Below are 17938 nucleotides of genomic sequence, written 5' to 3'. Positions count from 1 at the left end.
TTTTATTATTTGCTCAGAGTACGATTTTGAGATTAAAAGGAGGCCATTGTGATTTTCTACCACATTAATTTTGGCTCAAAGGGTCAACCAATTTGCTTTTCCCTTTATTATGTTAAATAAACACTACTACAGATTAAAGGAGGGAGGGTTTGGAGTTAGTTTAATGATGATGCATCTTTTGCTACAACCAAAACAGAGAGATTTGATGCTGGCAAATGCTGAGGATCACCTCAGGATTTCAGCTCTGAGTTAGATCTGGAAAGAAATGTAAACAAAACGTCTACGTGGGCAATTAAAGTGCAACTCGCATCTTGAAGTACTCCCTCCACTGCTATCAGATTGCTAAACCCATATTTAATCAGAAACCGAATCATGTGTAAGAGAGAACCTGAGAAGACAGTGGTAGGAGTTATTTTCTTAGTATGCAGGAAAAATGTTGGGCAGCTCACTGCTGATAAAAAACCCTTTGGCAGAAAGCTATATGGAAAAGAATTAATACCTGGAGAATTTTAACTTTTAGGCCCTTAGAACGCGACGTCTCTGCAGTTGCAGGCACTTTGGTCCAGGGGCCACTGTCAAATCTCTGAAAAACATTTTTTTTCTCTAATCAGCCTCGTTTTCTTTCAGTAAATCTGGCTGTTTTAAAAAATATTTCTGAATTTAAATGCAATCACAGACATTGTACTTTGCCGACTCTTGCAGGCTGCCGCCACTGGGATTGCACCCAATGGGAGTGAGTTGCAATTTGTAACCTACCAGATGAATATCAATTTGGTAGGTCGGGTTGTGACCCTCTCTGATTCGGAATTTTATGAACCGGCCAATTGGTACATAGTTAAGTTCGCAAACTTCAATATTGGACACAAAAAGCGCTGGTCACAAATCACAACTAGTACAATGATGCATCTGACCCCTTATTCTTTTGAACAGCCTTATTAATGAATAATATGACCTACAATGGTTTGTTGACACTTTCAAAAGGCTACACTGTGGGGGAAGGGTGCCAATAAGTTATTTTTAGATATCTCACCTACAGACAAGCTTTAGTTGTCTAACGAGAGCCCCCCCCACACACAATAAGCAATGTACACAAACAAGCAGAGCAGTGGCAGCTACCACCAAGTATCACCCGAGGTGCGGGGGTGGGGGGAGTGGTATAGGAAAATACATTTTAAAATGACTTAGACCTGCTCCAGGTCCACAGCCTCGTCTTGCGTCATCCTCTTCTGTTCCTGCTTGAAGCAGGAAGCACAATCGGGCTCCCACAGCCAATCACAACACTGCAAAGCAGTGTTGTGATTGGTCCAAGCGCCATGGTTCGGCGCTCCGACAGGCAATGGGAGCCTGTGCATGTTCCTCACCAGGCTGTGCATTACAACCTGGTGGGGAACATGCAAAATACACGACTGTTTGGCTGGGCTAAGACGGCTGGCCAACCAGTCATGCCCATTTAAGTGCCCATCACTCCTCCCCTTGCTAGCTGTGACACAGCCAATCTCCACCCGCTCTGTAAACCAGAAAAATAAAATGATGATCAGCTAGAGTTATCATTTTATTTTAATCTGATCAAGTGCTAGAAATGCAGTGCGGCGACGCTCCTCTGCCTCAGCAGAGGAGCCGCCACAGATGTAGAATGGAAAATAAGCATTTGCACAACTCCCTTCTGCCTTATTCTACTGCTGTTATTCTGATTTCTTTGTGGTTTTGTCTAATAGGGTTGCCTTTGGTATCAGCCCATGACATATTGTGCATGTGATCACTCTTAGTACACACACTCCTTTGATTTAATTTACATTTTTATTTTTCTTCTTGTATTTTTTATTAGGAGGGCCCTCCTAGCGAGTTACTATAATACATGTGCAGGCACAGGTTATCTTGGAACGGTGTACAAGATACATTTCCGTGCACCCATACATGCACAAGCGTTTTGATGCATATGAATGATGTGCAGAAACCTGTCGAGCGCAAATGCAAACAAGCACTTGCAAAGCTAGAAGGCCATCACTTGCCTTCTCAGTTTGAAAAGTATTGGCTTGCCAAAGCTTATTCGGCTTTGGTGCAATTTAAGCCAAGGGTTTCAATGGAAAACAGAGTGGCACTGACATTTTTCAATAGGAACATATTAATTAAAATAAATCTTGCAAAATGTCACTTGAGAGAAAAAAAAGTTACTTGGAAATAAAAGATTCCACTTGCAAGCAAAAGTATAAACAGATATTTCAAAACACTAAGTGTCTGGGCAAAGAATAGTGCTTTAAAAATGTACCAAGTGTGAATTTCCTACTCTTACCATGCATTTTTCCAGATTTATGAATTAGCATTTTTGTTTTTTTCAAGGAAACTTGTGGGTGGAAGTAGGTATAATTATTCTGTAAATAAGCCCATATTAAACTTTAAGTCAAGGCATTTCCCCTGGGATACATATTAAAGCTAATCAGCCAGTCAATGCATGCTATTCTGATCCTGAAGCGGAAGCCAGCTCTCGTGTAGGCCTGGGAGCTCAGCCGATGGCAGTCACGCTACCATGCGGATAAGACCACCCTGAATAGAAAGCCTTATGCCTGTGTTAAATCTTACCATTATGAAAAATGGGGTAACCCAAAACGGTTCTTTGGGCCTGGGTAGTCAATATTGGCATATAAAACAATGGCCCAACCCGAAATCGATTAAAGGCTCAATCAATCAGTGCTCACAGTACATCATTTTTATGAATAATAAGGTGTTTAAAGTTATTTACCTCTTATAGAATTTATCAGAAACAACTTAGGAATGCATCCACCTAGGAAAATTCATTTGTTCAAAGCATATATTTATTCAAAAAATATATATTAGGAGTTTTTTATATTACTCCAACACAGCGAAGAAGATTCATATGTACAATACTATACAATTTTTAAATAACGAACGGTAACAAAGAGAGCAACGTGCTTCTATACAGGTGCCGGAAAAATAGAGAAGAGTAGTGATTTTGATAGAAAGGGTGTAAGCCTCAACAGAATAGTGACATAGGGTTATTTATAAGATTGAAAAAAAAACAGTGCTGTACAAAGGGCAGCAAAATTATGTACATAAGGCCACTAATTGCTTATTTAGTTTTTAACATTTATACATTCTTTTACTGGCATGTATAATGTTTTAGAAGGATAGTGGTCCTGTTTTGGGGGAGTTTTGCGTCGACGTTTCGACCCGTCTGGTGGTACTAGGGTAGCTGGGGACCTCGACCTGCGGGTCTTCCTCAGGACGTATATGGCACAAAAAGACTCCGTACCGTGGTTATTAAGGCTGTGGGCCCAAAATTTCTTTGTTGGGATGATCAAAGAACCTCCTACTCATGGATAACTGAAGGGTCAACGTCTCGCTCCTTCAGTACCAAGCAGTGGTCGTGGGCCTTCCACCAAGGTTGTTCAGTAGTGGGTGTCACCAGTAACATATACGATTTTATCCGTTACTTTTTATTATCCGTGTGCTGGCATCTTGATAATTCTAGGTGCAATTCAATGAATACGCCAATGTTCCTTGGGGGGTGGCGGCTTCCGCTTAAAAGATGTTGCCAAACAGACGTTTACAACCGGTAATCAATAACACGGGAGTACTGTGTTCCTGGCGGCGACTGCTCGAGTCAGGGGGCCTCGTGACGCGATGACGTCATATGGGCGTTATACGCATTTGGAAAAACGTCGACATAGAGAGAGGACTAGTCCACTGTGTTAAATCTTACAGCCGCCTTGAGAAATCCTATTTTCTTCCTGTTGGTCAGTGGGCCTTCGGATTCTGTGTAAAACATATTATTAAGGATTAGAAAAACAGTAGTTTTAAGAATGGTTGTGTCCAAACAATTTCCTGCTGCGTTCTGGAAATGTGTGTAAATTGCATTGAGGCATGGCAAAACACAGAGCGAATAAAGAAACTGGGAAACGCAGACAATGGGGCGACAGGGGTTCTGAGAAGGCGCAGGAAGGCACTGCAGATATTTTGGATAAATATTAGAGACCGCGGCCAATGTGAAATATGACCGCGCACTGTAAGTTCAACATCTTCCCAACAAGCAACAAAGACATCAGATCATGGTTTACAACCTCCTTTGACCTGTTTAATGTGGTTTCAAAGCATTTGGTTATGTTCGCTCCCATAAAGTTCAATCTCACCGCCTAAAAGACCAGGACTTTTGGGATGGATAAGTTATCTTGTGAGAATAAAGGTATCTTCTTTTACCTATGTGGGGACCTGCAGACAATGATCCACTAAATGACTCGCCAACAAACCTATACCCACATAAACCCACATGCATAAGACTCATCAATATCGCGTTGGTAGGAAGTTTGGAAGCCCGAAGCCCCTCAACCGACATCTACTGTAAACGCCCACAAATCAGTAGACAAAAGTCAGGGGGCAGAAAATGAATGGACAGTGAAAAGGCACTTCTTCAGGGCCTCAACGCAATGATGCAAGCAGAGAACCGGTAAATTAAGAATTTGAATGTTTCTATGATGGCAGGCAAGGACTTGCACGTATCTGTATGCAGGGCACATCAAAACACCTGATCCTACTGAGAACAATAGCTATGGCAACAACTGCGCAGAGACCATACAGAGGGTCCATGCTGCACTTAACAAAAATCACATACAATGAGTGAAGGGAACATCATGTAAGGAAATTGAACAGCATGAAGTTTGGTGATTTTTTTAAAAAGAACTACCAAGTACCAATTCCGTGCTCATAATAGGGTGCCAACAGCATTACCACTTGGCTAGCGGGCATCAATCACCCCCAGAAAGAAGTATTCAAAGAATGCCACACTAATATGAATTTACCACCTCTACATACTGCAATGGTCGGCAGTAAATTATGTCGTCAGCAGTAAATAACGTCTCCATGTCTACAGAAGAATTGATTTTCATAGACCATGTACATCACTGCATAAACTCTGAAACCAGCCGCGAAGTAATGTAGCACACATTTAATGCCTTTTCCTCCACAAATAAGAAGCATCAAACTAGAGTATTTATTATTGCACACTAAAGAGCGGCGGGACAAGCATACCAACATAAATGTAATATCTAATCTGGACAAAGCCACTATCAAAGTGGGGAGGTTGGAGATAGTGTAATAATTATTTCTTTGGAACATGTGTAAGTATAAGGGTAAACATGGGGGCCAATTCACCAATGCATTTATGACCAGCTCCCTATTAGTAAAAGTGCAAAAAGAGCATACTTCTTTTAATCTGTACTAATTGTACATGAATACTCCTATTTTCAATATTATGGGGCCAAACCACACATCTAAGAGTAGGTAAAAAACAAATATTACAGGAGTACTACTTTATGTACAATAAAATGCTTTTGTAATTTAGCCCTAAAAGCTGCAAAGAAGAAAGATGCATAGTAATTTGTCTCACTATGAACTAGGCAAACAAAGTATCGTTCTATTTTGTAGGCAATATAAGATGATCTAGACCGATTTAGGTGTTACTAACGTTGTGGAAGGTACGATGCATATAGTAGGATGTTTAGATCAGGCATACGCGTTACATTGTCAGCATTAAGTGGCTAATATCCATGAGCTGTGTAACTTGAGTGAAATAAGGCACTGCGGCTAAATAGAAGGATCGATGAAATAGAGTGTGATTGCATCTGCCTGAAGGTTGAGTCAGCATTGACAGTGTAGATCAGTGAAACTGAGCTCGATAACATTGGGCAAAAGGGTAGACTCAGCATGGAAAAACACCAAGGTTGGCTTGAAGTATGGCGGTGGCGCAAAAAGAGATTTTTTTATGGTTACTCTGTGGAATTTGGAGAAAGTGTGGTCATCATCAAAGTAGTTGGATGGTTGCTGAAGGTAAGAACAACATATTTAAAGTTGTGAGTGGGCTGCAGGTAACAGGCTTCAAATGACAACAGATCTGTGTTTATTTATGCACACAGAGAAACAATACACTCTGGACTTGACCAATATGGTTGTTTTTGTATATAGAGAAAGCTCTTGGGGATGGAGACCCGAGTGAAGTAGTGTAAAACGAGACTAAAAGCTTTTTGGCAGGTAACTAAGGTTTACTTACGGAAGGGTACCTGAAACCAGGTTGCGTGGGCATAAGGGGCCTAGTGGTATTTTGAATATGATGTTTCCAAATACTTGTGTTGGGAGCGATAATACTCATATTAGTTATGGAAGGTTAAGCATTACCATGGTGATGGTGAAGGTGGTAGTAAAGTTCCCCATAGTACATGCTGACTTAAGAGCTTGAAGAATACTAATGTCTCTCAATACCCTGGTGTTGATTAAGATTGTTACACATCTCAGCATGGCGTGTTTAATTAACTGCAAAGAAAATATTTCTGATTTTTTTCTGTTAGGGTTGATTTTTGTTTTTGTTTACAGAAAGTTATGCAGTGTGAAGAGCCTAGGGTCACAAAATACAATGGATACAGAAATTTAAATGATGGACATACAGACAATATCTATCATAAGAATTGACGAACTACTGAACAGAAAGTTTTTGCAATGAGATATGTAATGATACTGAGAACAAACTGTACAAAAAAGATGAAACAATAAAATATAGAGTAACAATAACAAAAAATATTGGAATTTTTATTTGAAATAAGTGCATCCCAATATAAAACATACAGGTTCACAATACATGTATAAGGCCTAGTGCCAAATTCTACCTGGTGCACGGATGGGAGCACTGATATTAAAAATTATTAAAACTTCTAATTAGTTCAAGCTGCTAAGTTGTCAAATATTCCTCTGAATATTTTATTTATCAACAGCGAATGTATTTATAATTATTATAACAGAATTATGGTATGAAATGAAGGAATAACATTTTTATATTTTTGCGATGTTCTTGAAAAAGATCAGGGAAAGGAAATTGTGAATTCAAAATCAATTTTGCGATTTTAAAATTGTAACGAATTCCTGTTGTGCTGTGAATTCTTCACTGATTGAAGTTGTTTGTATTATTTATATCTGCAATTGCTGGATTTGGAATAAATACTCCCAAATAAATAATTATTAGTACTAATTAATATCAATGTGTTGGCCACCTGGATACAGATTGACTAGATGCAACTATAAAACGATAAGATATTCAAAGTTAGTTTTTCTTTTCAATCTGCTATAGATTCTGGGAAAAAACGTACATGAAAAGGGCCCATCGATAGGAATTGTCAATGCAAATTCTCTCCGTCCTTCCCAGCTTACCACTTAAGTAGCTCTTACCACAGGCCCAAGATTGTAGGCAATTTTTTAAGTGGTTTTTTTGGTAAAAATAAACATGTCACAATACTTGGTGCGCCTGGACTGTGCTTGAATGAAAAGTAGCAAGTACTGGGAGAAATGTGCCTTCTGCTCTTGTGTTACATTATGAAATGGAAGCTAGCAAGCAGTTTTGTAGCAATAACACAGCATACCATGGCGCTTGCTTCATTACACTGAATACAGCTGCGGTGTGCTGGGGCAGCAATGACTTCATGACAAAAAGCAATTTGACTGTAATTGGATACCAAGAAAGCTTGGTAATTTAAACAATGCATGCTGAGCAAGAGTCATAACCCAGTTGTATGTAATTTTTCCTTCACAGAAAAAAAATGCAAAGTTATTTTGAGGTAAAAAAAAAACACAAGACTTTCTAAAGCCAGCACTGAAGCTTCAAACAGGTCAGTACTCCAAGCAAGTTCAATTTGTTGGCATGATAATGAATCCACTAGGTCTCATTATTTTAAGAAGTTATGCCGGGCATCAGATGGGCAGAGTTCGTAACACATTTGATGTCTGTAGTTTTATAATCACAGAAAGGCTGCTGACGAAAAGATTCAGCATTTCTATCCCAGAGGTGTTCCGCCCAGAATCACACTCTTGTATGTGTTGTCCCTTTGTGGCAAGACCATGGAAACCTTTAAAATTGTACATAAAGGGAAATTGGTTCAAAAGCCGTCCACTTCTCCCGGGGACAAATGTGCAGGCCACATGGCAGAATAGCTAGCACTAGAAACACTATGAGGATTTTCAAGGTATCAGACAAAAGAGCGTTCGGCCTGCAGTATTTTAGCACCACAACTCAGGGATACCCTATGGCTGAAGGACTGACCTTGGTTCTGGAAATACAGGGACTACTAAAGCCGCCAAAGGAAGGCTGCAAAATCACTTGTGAAATTAACTTTGCTTTCTGGGGGCATTTACTGGTTAGATACCCTTGCTGTAGGATTCTCCCTCATGCGGACAAATCCTTTCCACATCTTCGATCAATTCACTCCTTAAAGTTTAATCTCACTTGTTTCCTCACAAGCAAGATTTGACTGATTCAAATGATGTTCCAATTTGCTGCAAATTCCTCTGCTATATGAAAATTCACGTCAAATGTATAGTCGGATGCATAATCGGTCTCATCACAAAGCAGATGCAATGCCCAATAGGAAATTACCGCAGGACTGGTTGATTTAAGCTGATATTTTTTCAATATCTTCTACGTGTTTGGAAGAGTACCTACTGTATTGCAGTTGCACCTTGAAAACACTGATCTCTAAGAGAGGCATGAATGAGAACATGTATAGATTGATATTGGCATGTAAATAGCTAGGGATTAGCATCAGTGGATGTAGTAGGTGTGCAGTTAAATGCCAGGCAGATGTACTCTCTCCAGTGCTAGGAGAAACTTTTTGACTTACTCGGCATCTTCATATTTAACCAACTGCATTGACGGACAGGAAAATATCCAGGCAGTCGTGGATGGCGCAAGACAGGGAAACATGGCGCCTTCCAGGAAAATGCAGGAAATTACAGCTCAGTTACAAGATCCCTGCCTCTCCTCACTTGCGACCCACCAAAAACATTATTACAGATATTAAAGTTTGAAAGTGTAGAGCACGTAGCATCATAAACATGGGCATTCATAGATTCTCTTCACCACCCATCTCAGATAAGACCTTGTCGGATCCAAAACTGCAATGATCCCTAGAAATCATCAGGCTGGCAGTACCTGAACACAGATGATTATCTTCTCCCCACAACACATTCATAATTTACAGATGTCTGTATCTTTAACACCAACAGTTTGTTTATGATGCTCTGTAGTATTTGTGGATGAGGTCTGGAAAAAAACAGCCAAATCACTTTCTTTTGGGCAGCCACATAGAATATCTAAATATTTTTTTACATTTTGTAGCGCATCTATCTTTATAGAACAGTGCAGTTTGGATCTTCTGTCCCTTAGAATGTTTACAGATGGAATGCCATCAGGAATCCCTGGCCATCCATGTTTACTTTGTCACTCAAAAGGGATAACAATGTCCTTTAGATTATTCCCCTCATTTCCTGGACGTAAGCCAAGGGCATTGAGGTTCGTGGCCAACTTCTCAATCTTACTTTCAGCTTGCATAATGCTTGCAACTGCACAGTGAGGTAAAGCAATAAGTTCACTCTTGGCCGCCGCAATTTTTCAATGTGGTTTTACAAGGCACACAGTCACCCTTGCTATTACTTCAATAAAGCGGATTGCTTGGCTGGGTAGGTCTGGATTCTGCTCTCAGCTGTTTGTGCAGCTTCATTCATGTGTGGTTAAGCTTCTGGCAGAGAGAGGCCATAAAAGACACTTCTTGTGGTCAGGTTGGGATCTTGAGGCGCAGCATCTTCCCACCACGTAGGGTGGAGGTTTGTAGTTTGAGAATGTGCATCTGCTTTTCCATATTTTGCTGTGATCATGAGTCAGCTTGGTGGAGATTAGGCCCGATTCCCTTTGTGACCACCAATTATTCCAGTACCTGTCCACTTAAAAAGAGTACAATGTCTAAAAGGTGCATGTACTCACATGATTTCTGTCATTCTATATCCCCGGCACAGCAAACATAACTGTCTTTTATCACTCTTAATGCACTCACCATATTGTCACTTAACGAATACAGTGGAACGGACTTCTTAATGATACATAGTTGGAATATTTAAAATTAATTTGATTTAAACAGTGATCATAATTTCACCCAATAATCATGAGTATGATAGTTGGAGAAGTGTGGCTCAGGGGTTAGAGGCGGCAGACCCGGAAGCTGAGATCGGCCCTGGACCAGGGTTCAATTCCCCGCCTCGGCGGGTCTTGGGCTCAAAAAAATTCCACGGACTCGATAATTCTCGCTACGGTGCCTTCTCAACTTACATTTACATTTATGATAGTCAGATTCGTATTCTAGCGCCAAAATGCCATTTGGTGTAAGTGCACCCATGAAGTTCTATTTAACATGATACATCAAAAGAAACCCAAATGATGAAGCTAGGCCCTCCGGTCACACATAAAGGGCCCTTTAGTCACCAGTATTACTTAAGGAAACGTTATATGCACAGGGAGGCAAAACCTTGCTAGCATTTGGATCTCTTTTGCTCACTGTACTCCTTTGTAATGTTTAATTATACATACTTTCGATAGAGAGAAAATGGGGAAATGTTCCCCAAAAAAGGAAATATATTGAGTTGCACCATGTGGGATATCATACTATAAAATAGTTACCAACTGAGCTAAAGAGGACGATTCTGAAAAGCACAGAAAAACAGAATTGATAAACTTTACCTTGCATCCACTTTGAATCCTATTTTTCATCAGTGGAGTTGTGCTGCACAGTTCAATGGCTTCTGGTTCATGGAAGATCACAGTAGGGAGAGGTTCTTTCCGCAGAGTGAGGACATTCAGCTTGGTCTTTATCATGGTCTGAAAGTGCTGAAGATGCAAGACAAAACGTGGTTAGCACGGATCCAAAGCCCCAGGGCTCATAGAAACATCCCCTGCCTGGCTGAGTACATTTGAAGGCGAGCATTAGAATATTCAGGCCAAGGAGATACGCTAAATAGATTATGTATCATATTATGCATCCATGTTTTGGAGTGGTGATTTTTGTAAGTTTGAGGAAAGGCTTGCAGAAATGACTTGAAAGCTAAGGAGGTATGAGGTGTTTTGCAGCTCAACCAGAAATATATCGAAATTTATATACAAGAAAAATAGGCCAGAAGAGAGGAACCTTATTGGACAATAGAAGGCTTGGGTTTTGACCTGCATGCTCAATTTCTGTTTGGGTTTGTGCTTTTTCAAGGTGCTCTGAAAAACAGAGAGCAATACATTGCCTCATAACAAGGTATCCCTGTGCCTCAACAATGGATGTATGACATTTCAATGCATGCTTTTACCACGCATGCCTTTACAACGCGGTTTTTACAACAAAAACCTTTACAACGCTTTGGGGTGCTGGATAGTGAATAGTTTCATTTACTATTCCAACTCCAGTCCCCGTGGACACTAGGGAAGGTGTTGGATAGTAAATTAAACTTATTCCCTATCCTAGAGCACCCCCCCAGCGCAATGCGTTGTAATGGTTTCCGTTGTAAAAGTTGCGTGGTAAAGGCACTGCATGGTAAAAGTTGCGTTGTAAAGGATGTTTCCCCTCAACAATGGTTGGTATGTGGGTCTCTCCTCATCACCACGTGGTATGATATATTTCTCTAGCATTTAGCAATTGGGCAGTATAAACACAACCAAGCAGTACTTTTAACATATGGCTCCACCTGCTCAACTACCCATTATACAAGTGTGTGTGTGTGTGGGGGGTGGGGGGGGGGCATACCACCTAGTACTAAACTCAGCAAAACTAGAGGTAAAAAATAAATTGCAACAGCCCTATTACAGAAAGAGCACATCCTGATGCAAAGAAAGAGACCATCTCTAAGCTGGCCTTCTAAAGAGATAAACCTCTGACCAGTAGCCATTGCTTGAAGCAGAGCCAAGTTTTGGTCACTAACCAAGTTGGTGTTGGTCTTTGAAACAAAGTTTCTGTTGCTCAAATGTGTGATCGCTTTACTGGGACAGTATTTCGAAGTAAGTATTCGATTTATACAGCGCAAACTAAGCCCAAGGGCATCAAGGTGCTAATAGAAACTTCAAGAGAGAAACTAACTAGACAGCATGCTCGTACTGGAGTATTTGAAAAGAGCCAGGTTTTCAAGGTTTTGCGGAAGAGAAAATGAGACCTGGCAAGATAGCACTTCCGGGAGGTGGCTGGAGCCAAGGAGAAGGCTCTAACTCCTCACCAGAATTTTTTAAACCTGGACAAACATAACAGCTGTTTGTTTGCTTAGCGAAGAGGTCTACTAATAACATACCGCTGAAACATTGCCCTGATTCCCTCTGGGCCTAATCCATATTAGGCATTGTGAGTCAGGCAGAGAGACTCGAACAGGATCCTTTGGTCAAGAGGCAACCAATGCAATGACCTAATGGAGGCTGTAACCGAGTGAGATTTCAGGAGATTCAACACCAGCCTAGCTGCAGCATTCTGAACCAACTGCAGACGTCGCACTAAACCCATGTCTATGCCCAGGGTGACTGCGATCCGGCAGAGCACCCAGGGACCAGAGACACCGCGGAGGCATTGCCTCCCCTTGACTCGTTTTGAGTATAACCGGACCTCTCAGGCCGATCCCCTCCGTGAGATAATTTTGCCCTAACGAAAATTGAGGTGGACATAACGGTACGACCTGTACCATACAGGCGAATACCAATATCAAAACGAGGACCCACTTATTAAATTCCCTGTAAACTCCCCGACCCATATGGGCGGTTGTGTGTTTAACTTTTACCAGGCAAGCAAATGTATGTATTGTTAGTCCTGATGATGGTACCGCAACACTGAGCATATGGGATTGAAACGTCGACTTGTTTTTAGTGTTTTCACAGCCCTACTATTATGTCTAATTCATGCTGTGTCTAGCACTTCTATTGGCACTACTTTCAATGTCTACTGAAGTATAAGTGGCCAACTATGCTCCTTCTTGCCTGAAAAACTCCCCCTGTTTGTTCCTGGAAACGGTACAGGACTGTGCCCTTCCACACCCCAGTATTTTTCTCATTGTAAAAAATAAACTACCCTGTCCGGCTGGACAGTGGCCAATATAGTTCCCACTGTGGACTATTATTTATCACACTTTGAATTTATATACTCTTGGGGACCACTGTTGTTTCTAAACTATAGCCACCCACGGTCCCCGGATAACCGATTGGGTTCCCTTGTTGTTTTATACAGATATGCCCAGATAAAGGGCATTACAATAGTCCAATCTGGACGTTACCAGTGCAACAACAGCCTGTTTGCGTGCTTCAAAAGAAAGAAGGTGAACAATTTTTCTAAGGACCCTAATGATACCAAAACAGGTTGATATGGTCCTGCTGACGATCCAGGGAAAGTGAATAATCAACGATGACCCCTAGATTCTTTCTATTTGAAACTGAAGTCATCAGAAATGGCAGCAATTAGCATATATATGTCATGTGATCAAGACCCGATAGGGGTTGAAACGCGTTATGGCGGGCTGGATGGTCACGATTTAATAAAAGAAAATTGGATTGGCACAATACCTGGGTCCATCATCGTCTCTCTTTGTGGTCAAGCAACTTCTTGAAGCGACGTTGGAGAATATATATATATATATATATGTCTCTTGGGGCAGTGGGGGGGCTAATTTATACTGTTTCCAATTTTATGTCAAATATTTTTAGGACTGTTTCCTATGGTGCCAACTTGTTCTCATTCAGTGCTGTACCATAGTCTCTAGTGGCTCGCCATAAAGGCCGCACTGTCTATTTCCTCTAACAATGCAACGTACAGAAAGAGTGGCATTACAAAGTTATTATCTATATATTTTAGTGCACAACCTCAACTTCACAAAGAAGCAAACCACTTTAAACAAAGAGGATTAATGTTGTGTTAATCTGATCATCGCATCTTCATGTTTCAGTGATGTGTTTCATGTTTTCCGTGAACATACTGCTGCGTAAGATGTCAATTAGACAAAAGTACTAAAGAGGGGGAAACAGAACACGAACATGCTGAGCTGAATGTTGTGGAAATAGCCTCCCTGCCCAGTTAAAAGAAATATCTTCGGAGCAGGTGCTAGGCATTGTTCTACCCACAAATGCAAACCACCGTTAAGGCTATATTAAGAAAATGAATTAATTCACATTTCTTTTTCTTAAAGACAAGGGCTGTCTACAGAAAATTAAGGTATTTGACTTTCTACAGTATTTTTTCCATTTAAATACTCATTACTCAAGTTTATTTAAAAAAAGTACTGGAAAAAAAAGTATGTAAAAAAAAGCATCAAAAGTCACAACATTAAAAAAAGCGCCCATTCCATTTAGCTCAAATTCCGCGTCGGCCCTGCCTCACTCCACAGAACGCAGGGCATTTGAGATGGCTGCCCATAGAATGCCCTTCCTTCGAGTATAATTACGAACTTTATTATGTGAACTCCGTTGTCCCGTATTAATTAAAATACTGAGCCCCAAATACCAATTTGGACTGAAAATGTATTACTTTCTTTTTCAATTACCTGGATAATTCTGAAACTACAGAACATTAGAACATTGGGAGCCGCACTTCAGGCAACAGCATGGCAGCTGATATAGGCTGTGTGCTCCAACCATCTGTCTTTCTCTTTCTCCATCCTTAATTGATAACATTATACTCTCATTGGGTGAAAAGAGCATGATATTCCTTCTGCCTCAGGCTACACCAGTAGTTAAAAGCTCTGTCTTTCTCATTATATGCCCCTGCTTGTGGCCCCATCATATAACTTGGGTTCAGATCCTTTTACAACCAGTATGGCTCTCAGCAGCAGGCTACCATGTTATTTTAGAACACTGGAATGCTGTGGTTGAAGAATGTGCCAGAGATCCAATGCTGAGTGAGCTGTTCTAAAGGTGCGATAGCTCTTAAACCACAGTTTATACGGATTGCAAAAGGCCCTCTCCCTCATGGGTCTATGCTGAAGTCTCCATTCTATAATGGTATAGTGGAAGGCGGGTTACTCCTCCAAACACTAATAATTGTGAGGTTTCATTCATGACCTCTTTTGCCACGGATATTCAGTAGAGTTGAATGAAAAGGTTTCAGGACTAGATGAACTAAGAAACGATCTTTACCAATGTTTCAATGGAGCTTGAGTACTTGTGCACTCTATGTTTATGCACGCTATTCAAGGAACTGCAACATGTGTATACAAGTTCAGTTGGTAAATGATAGAATACAAGAAGCAAGGATAAGATGTCCTATTTTAATGTAGACGATCGAGTTTTTTTTTTTACATTAATGCCAAGAGCCTATCGGAATGTGCAAGTGTTGTAGTCCTCCACAGGTGGTTCCGCAATCTGTGGCGAACGTCAGACAAGAAAGGGAGTGACAAGATGGTGTAATTCAGCACTGGGCGTGACCCAGACTTCGGAACCCCCCTTCCCAATAGGGTGCTTTGTTCAGAGAACCCTGCCTAGTAAGGAATCAATTACAAGTAAATGATACACCAAAATGCATTAGATCCCTTCTTTTCCATCTCAGTTATTGCCCTCTTGCTACTAATTTTGTCCCTAATTTTTACTCTGTTTAGAATATTCCTTGAGGTTTCTTTTGGACGTCTTTGCTTAGATCGGTCACCTCCGCTGATGTGAAGTTAGAGATTGGTGCCTTGCTATTTTCATTTGCATTATCCTTCATCTTTAACAAAGAACTATGAAATTTCCACTAAAGTTATTGCCGTTTGAGGCATTTTCCCTCTTACCTGGGACACTCTTAAAGAGACAGTCAACATCTTTCAGATGCTTAGTTTTGTGCAGGGTGACACTGAAGCTAGTGGGAGGAGTCACCATTTCCTCAGGCAAAAAAGAATGAAATGCAGTAGACCTTCTCAGGGTAGAGTCCTTGACCTTCTCTCGTCCAAGTTACATCTTGTCCCCAAGACATAATAAACCCCCCTCTCCACCCCAGACAAATCTTATTACGGTAATAACCCCAAAGAATGTGTTAAAAGTCAGATGTCAAACACATCAAACCAGGAACAATATAGAAGAACAGACCCGTGCTGTGGTACCAGCAGGTGCTAAAGCCCCCCCCCCCCCGAGTTATCATCCGGGGACACCTTTGAGGGCCTATATTAACGGACAGGGCCTCTAATGACCAGTATAGCCTGAGACTGAAAGGCTATAATACTGTATGGCCAAAGTAGAATGTTAAATATTCATCAGGCAATAACAGAAATGCAAACACTGGAATGCTTGAACAAAACATCTATACCCCCCTGCACTAATCCTCTTCCACTTCACTGTCTTAAATTGTGCTCACAACACCCCAGTGTTCTAACGGAGTCTTGTGGTTCCCTAAAATACAGGACTTGTACAGTAAATGTCAACTTTAAAAAGTACCACAGGGCAGTGGTTTTTAAATTGGTGCACCTCTTAGCAACTCCCCCACTTGTATAACCTGGTTTAAAAAAATCAGGGTTATGGTATACAAGCAATAACAGTCTACCATATGCGGCAATCCCGAGAGATAATACAAAAAATTCCATAAAATTATGTATCCATGCCACAAAGAAAGTTTTCATTAAAAAGCAGTGCCAAGAAATATTTTCATGTCAAGAAAAAAAAGAACAGTTATAGCTCTTTAGTAATAAATTAGACAAAATCAGCATTAAGACTGAAGCAAGAAACATCAATCTTGATACAAGGATCAACCATATGGATCACTAAATGTTGATACTCTCTCCAGGACGAATTAGAAAAGGGGCATTCAGGTACATTTCCTTCCACCTTCTATGACGATAAGGTCAAAGCCAAATTAGCTTTGCCCCATTTCCATTTCAGAAGATTTTCGGATGTATTGAATGGCTGCAGGCAAAATGGAGCACCAGCCCCTATGGCCAAGTCTGTTTGGAAAAACGGCCCACGGTTTTGATCATTTGAGGGGGTGGGGGCGTTCGGGAGTCTTGAAGGGGTACAATTTTTCACCTTAAACGATGTTGTAGAGGATCCAAGTAATTACAGATTAATTTCCCTTTAAATGTCGATGCAAAGGCATATGGCAAAGTTCTTTTGGCCTTTATGCTCGAAAAATGGGTGAATGAAACACGATTATTCAATTTTTATCAAACTGGTTTTCACATACAGAAAATTAGTCAATCAATATGTTCAAGTTGTCTGGAGCACGCTATGTGCGTTTTACAGACTAAAATAAGACTTTCAATGGCTTGGGCAAAGGATTGCTATGGAGTAAACTGCATGGGGCATGGACCAAAATTTGCTAAAAGATTGAACAGCACAAATAGGATGCTTGCTTGCAAAACAAAGCTTGTACCCCAAATTAGATGCAATCACATAGAAACTGTGCAATACGCATGCAATACTGCAGTGCTCAACTGCATACTTCTTAGGTCTACAGAGGGCCTTAAATAATTTTTACATCAGTAATCGTACTAATAAGTGGATACCCGTCAGGAGTAAATCAAAGAAATTGAGCTTTCTAAGATGCAGAGACTGGGGAACCTGGGAAATTGTCAGTAAAGCACTTGCCATGGGAATGTGGCTATCGGATCTACGACTTGAATATAGTATTTAGAAAAACGTAAACTTGGATGAGCATTGTTAGCATATGTTCGTTGCAGACTGTACGTCACACTGCAAAGTGCTCTGACTCAACCAATAATGATAGAAATTAAAACAAAAATGTCTTCCTTCTTCCCCAAAAGGAAAATGTATCTCCTAGTTAGATAAGGCTTAGTACAATAAAATTATAACGATTTGAGATTGGAGTTTGATCTATAAAGAACATCTATCCAATCTGGCTTCTTGCATACAGCTCTGTTATGGTCTCCAGTCAGCCAATCAGGGGTCTCTTAAGACCCTGGTGCGATTTATATCCAAAATGCGGTAATTCCATTTTGTAAAAATCTCAGAGATGGTTCTAGCACAGTTCGAGCTCTTGATTCATTGTCCAAATGTCAATATTTGATGCAAATTAAGACGAGAAAGCGCTCTATTGGCAAAGAGTAAATGTAGATTATGTTTAAACGCCTCTGAATCCGTTTTACATATTTAATGCATTTGCAAAGAAGTGGGCAGTGAGGAACAATTTTGCCT

The 17938-nt window shown here is 40.6% G+C and overlaps 1 protein-coding gene across 1 annotated transcript in view; it reads right to left on the bottom strand.

The window, feature by feature from the left end:
- The window catches only part of PID1 (phosphotyrosine interaction domain containing 1), a 181450-nt gene extending 170745 nt beyond the window's left edge, over positions 1-10705 (bottom strand). Inside the window, exon 1 of the mRNA XM_086944062.1 lies at positions 10559-10705. Within this exon, the coding sequence (XP_086800188.1) occupies positions 10559-10693 (135 nt within the window). The 5' untranslated portion in view covers positions 10694-10705. The remainder of the gene's footprint in view (positions 1-10558) is intronic.
- Positions 10706-17938: the final 7233 nt, after the last annotated feature.

The sequence above is a fragment of the Lissotriton vulgaris genome, chromosome 11 (assembly GCF_964263255.1).
Source record: "Lissotriton vulgaris chromosome 11, aLisVul1.2, whole genome shotgun sequence".
Classification (NCBI taxonomy): Eukaryota; Metazoa; Chordata; class Amphibia; order Caudata; family Salamandridae; genus Lissotriton; species Lissotriton vulgaris.
This window is presented reverse-complemented; position numbering and strand designations above follow the sequence as displayed.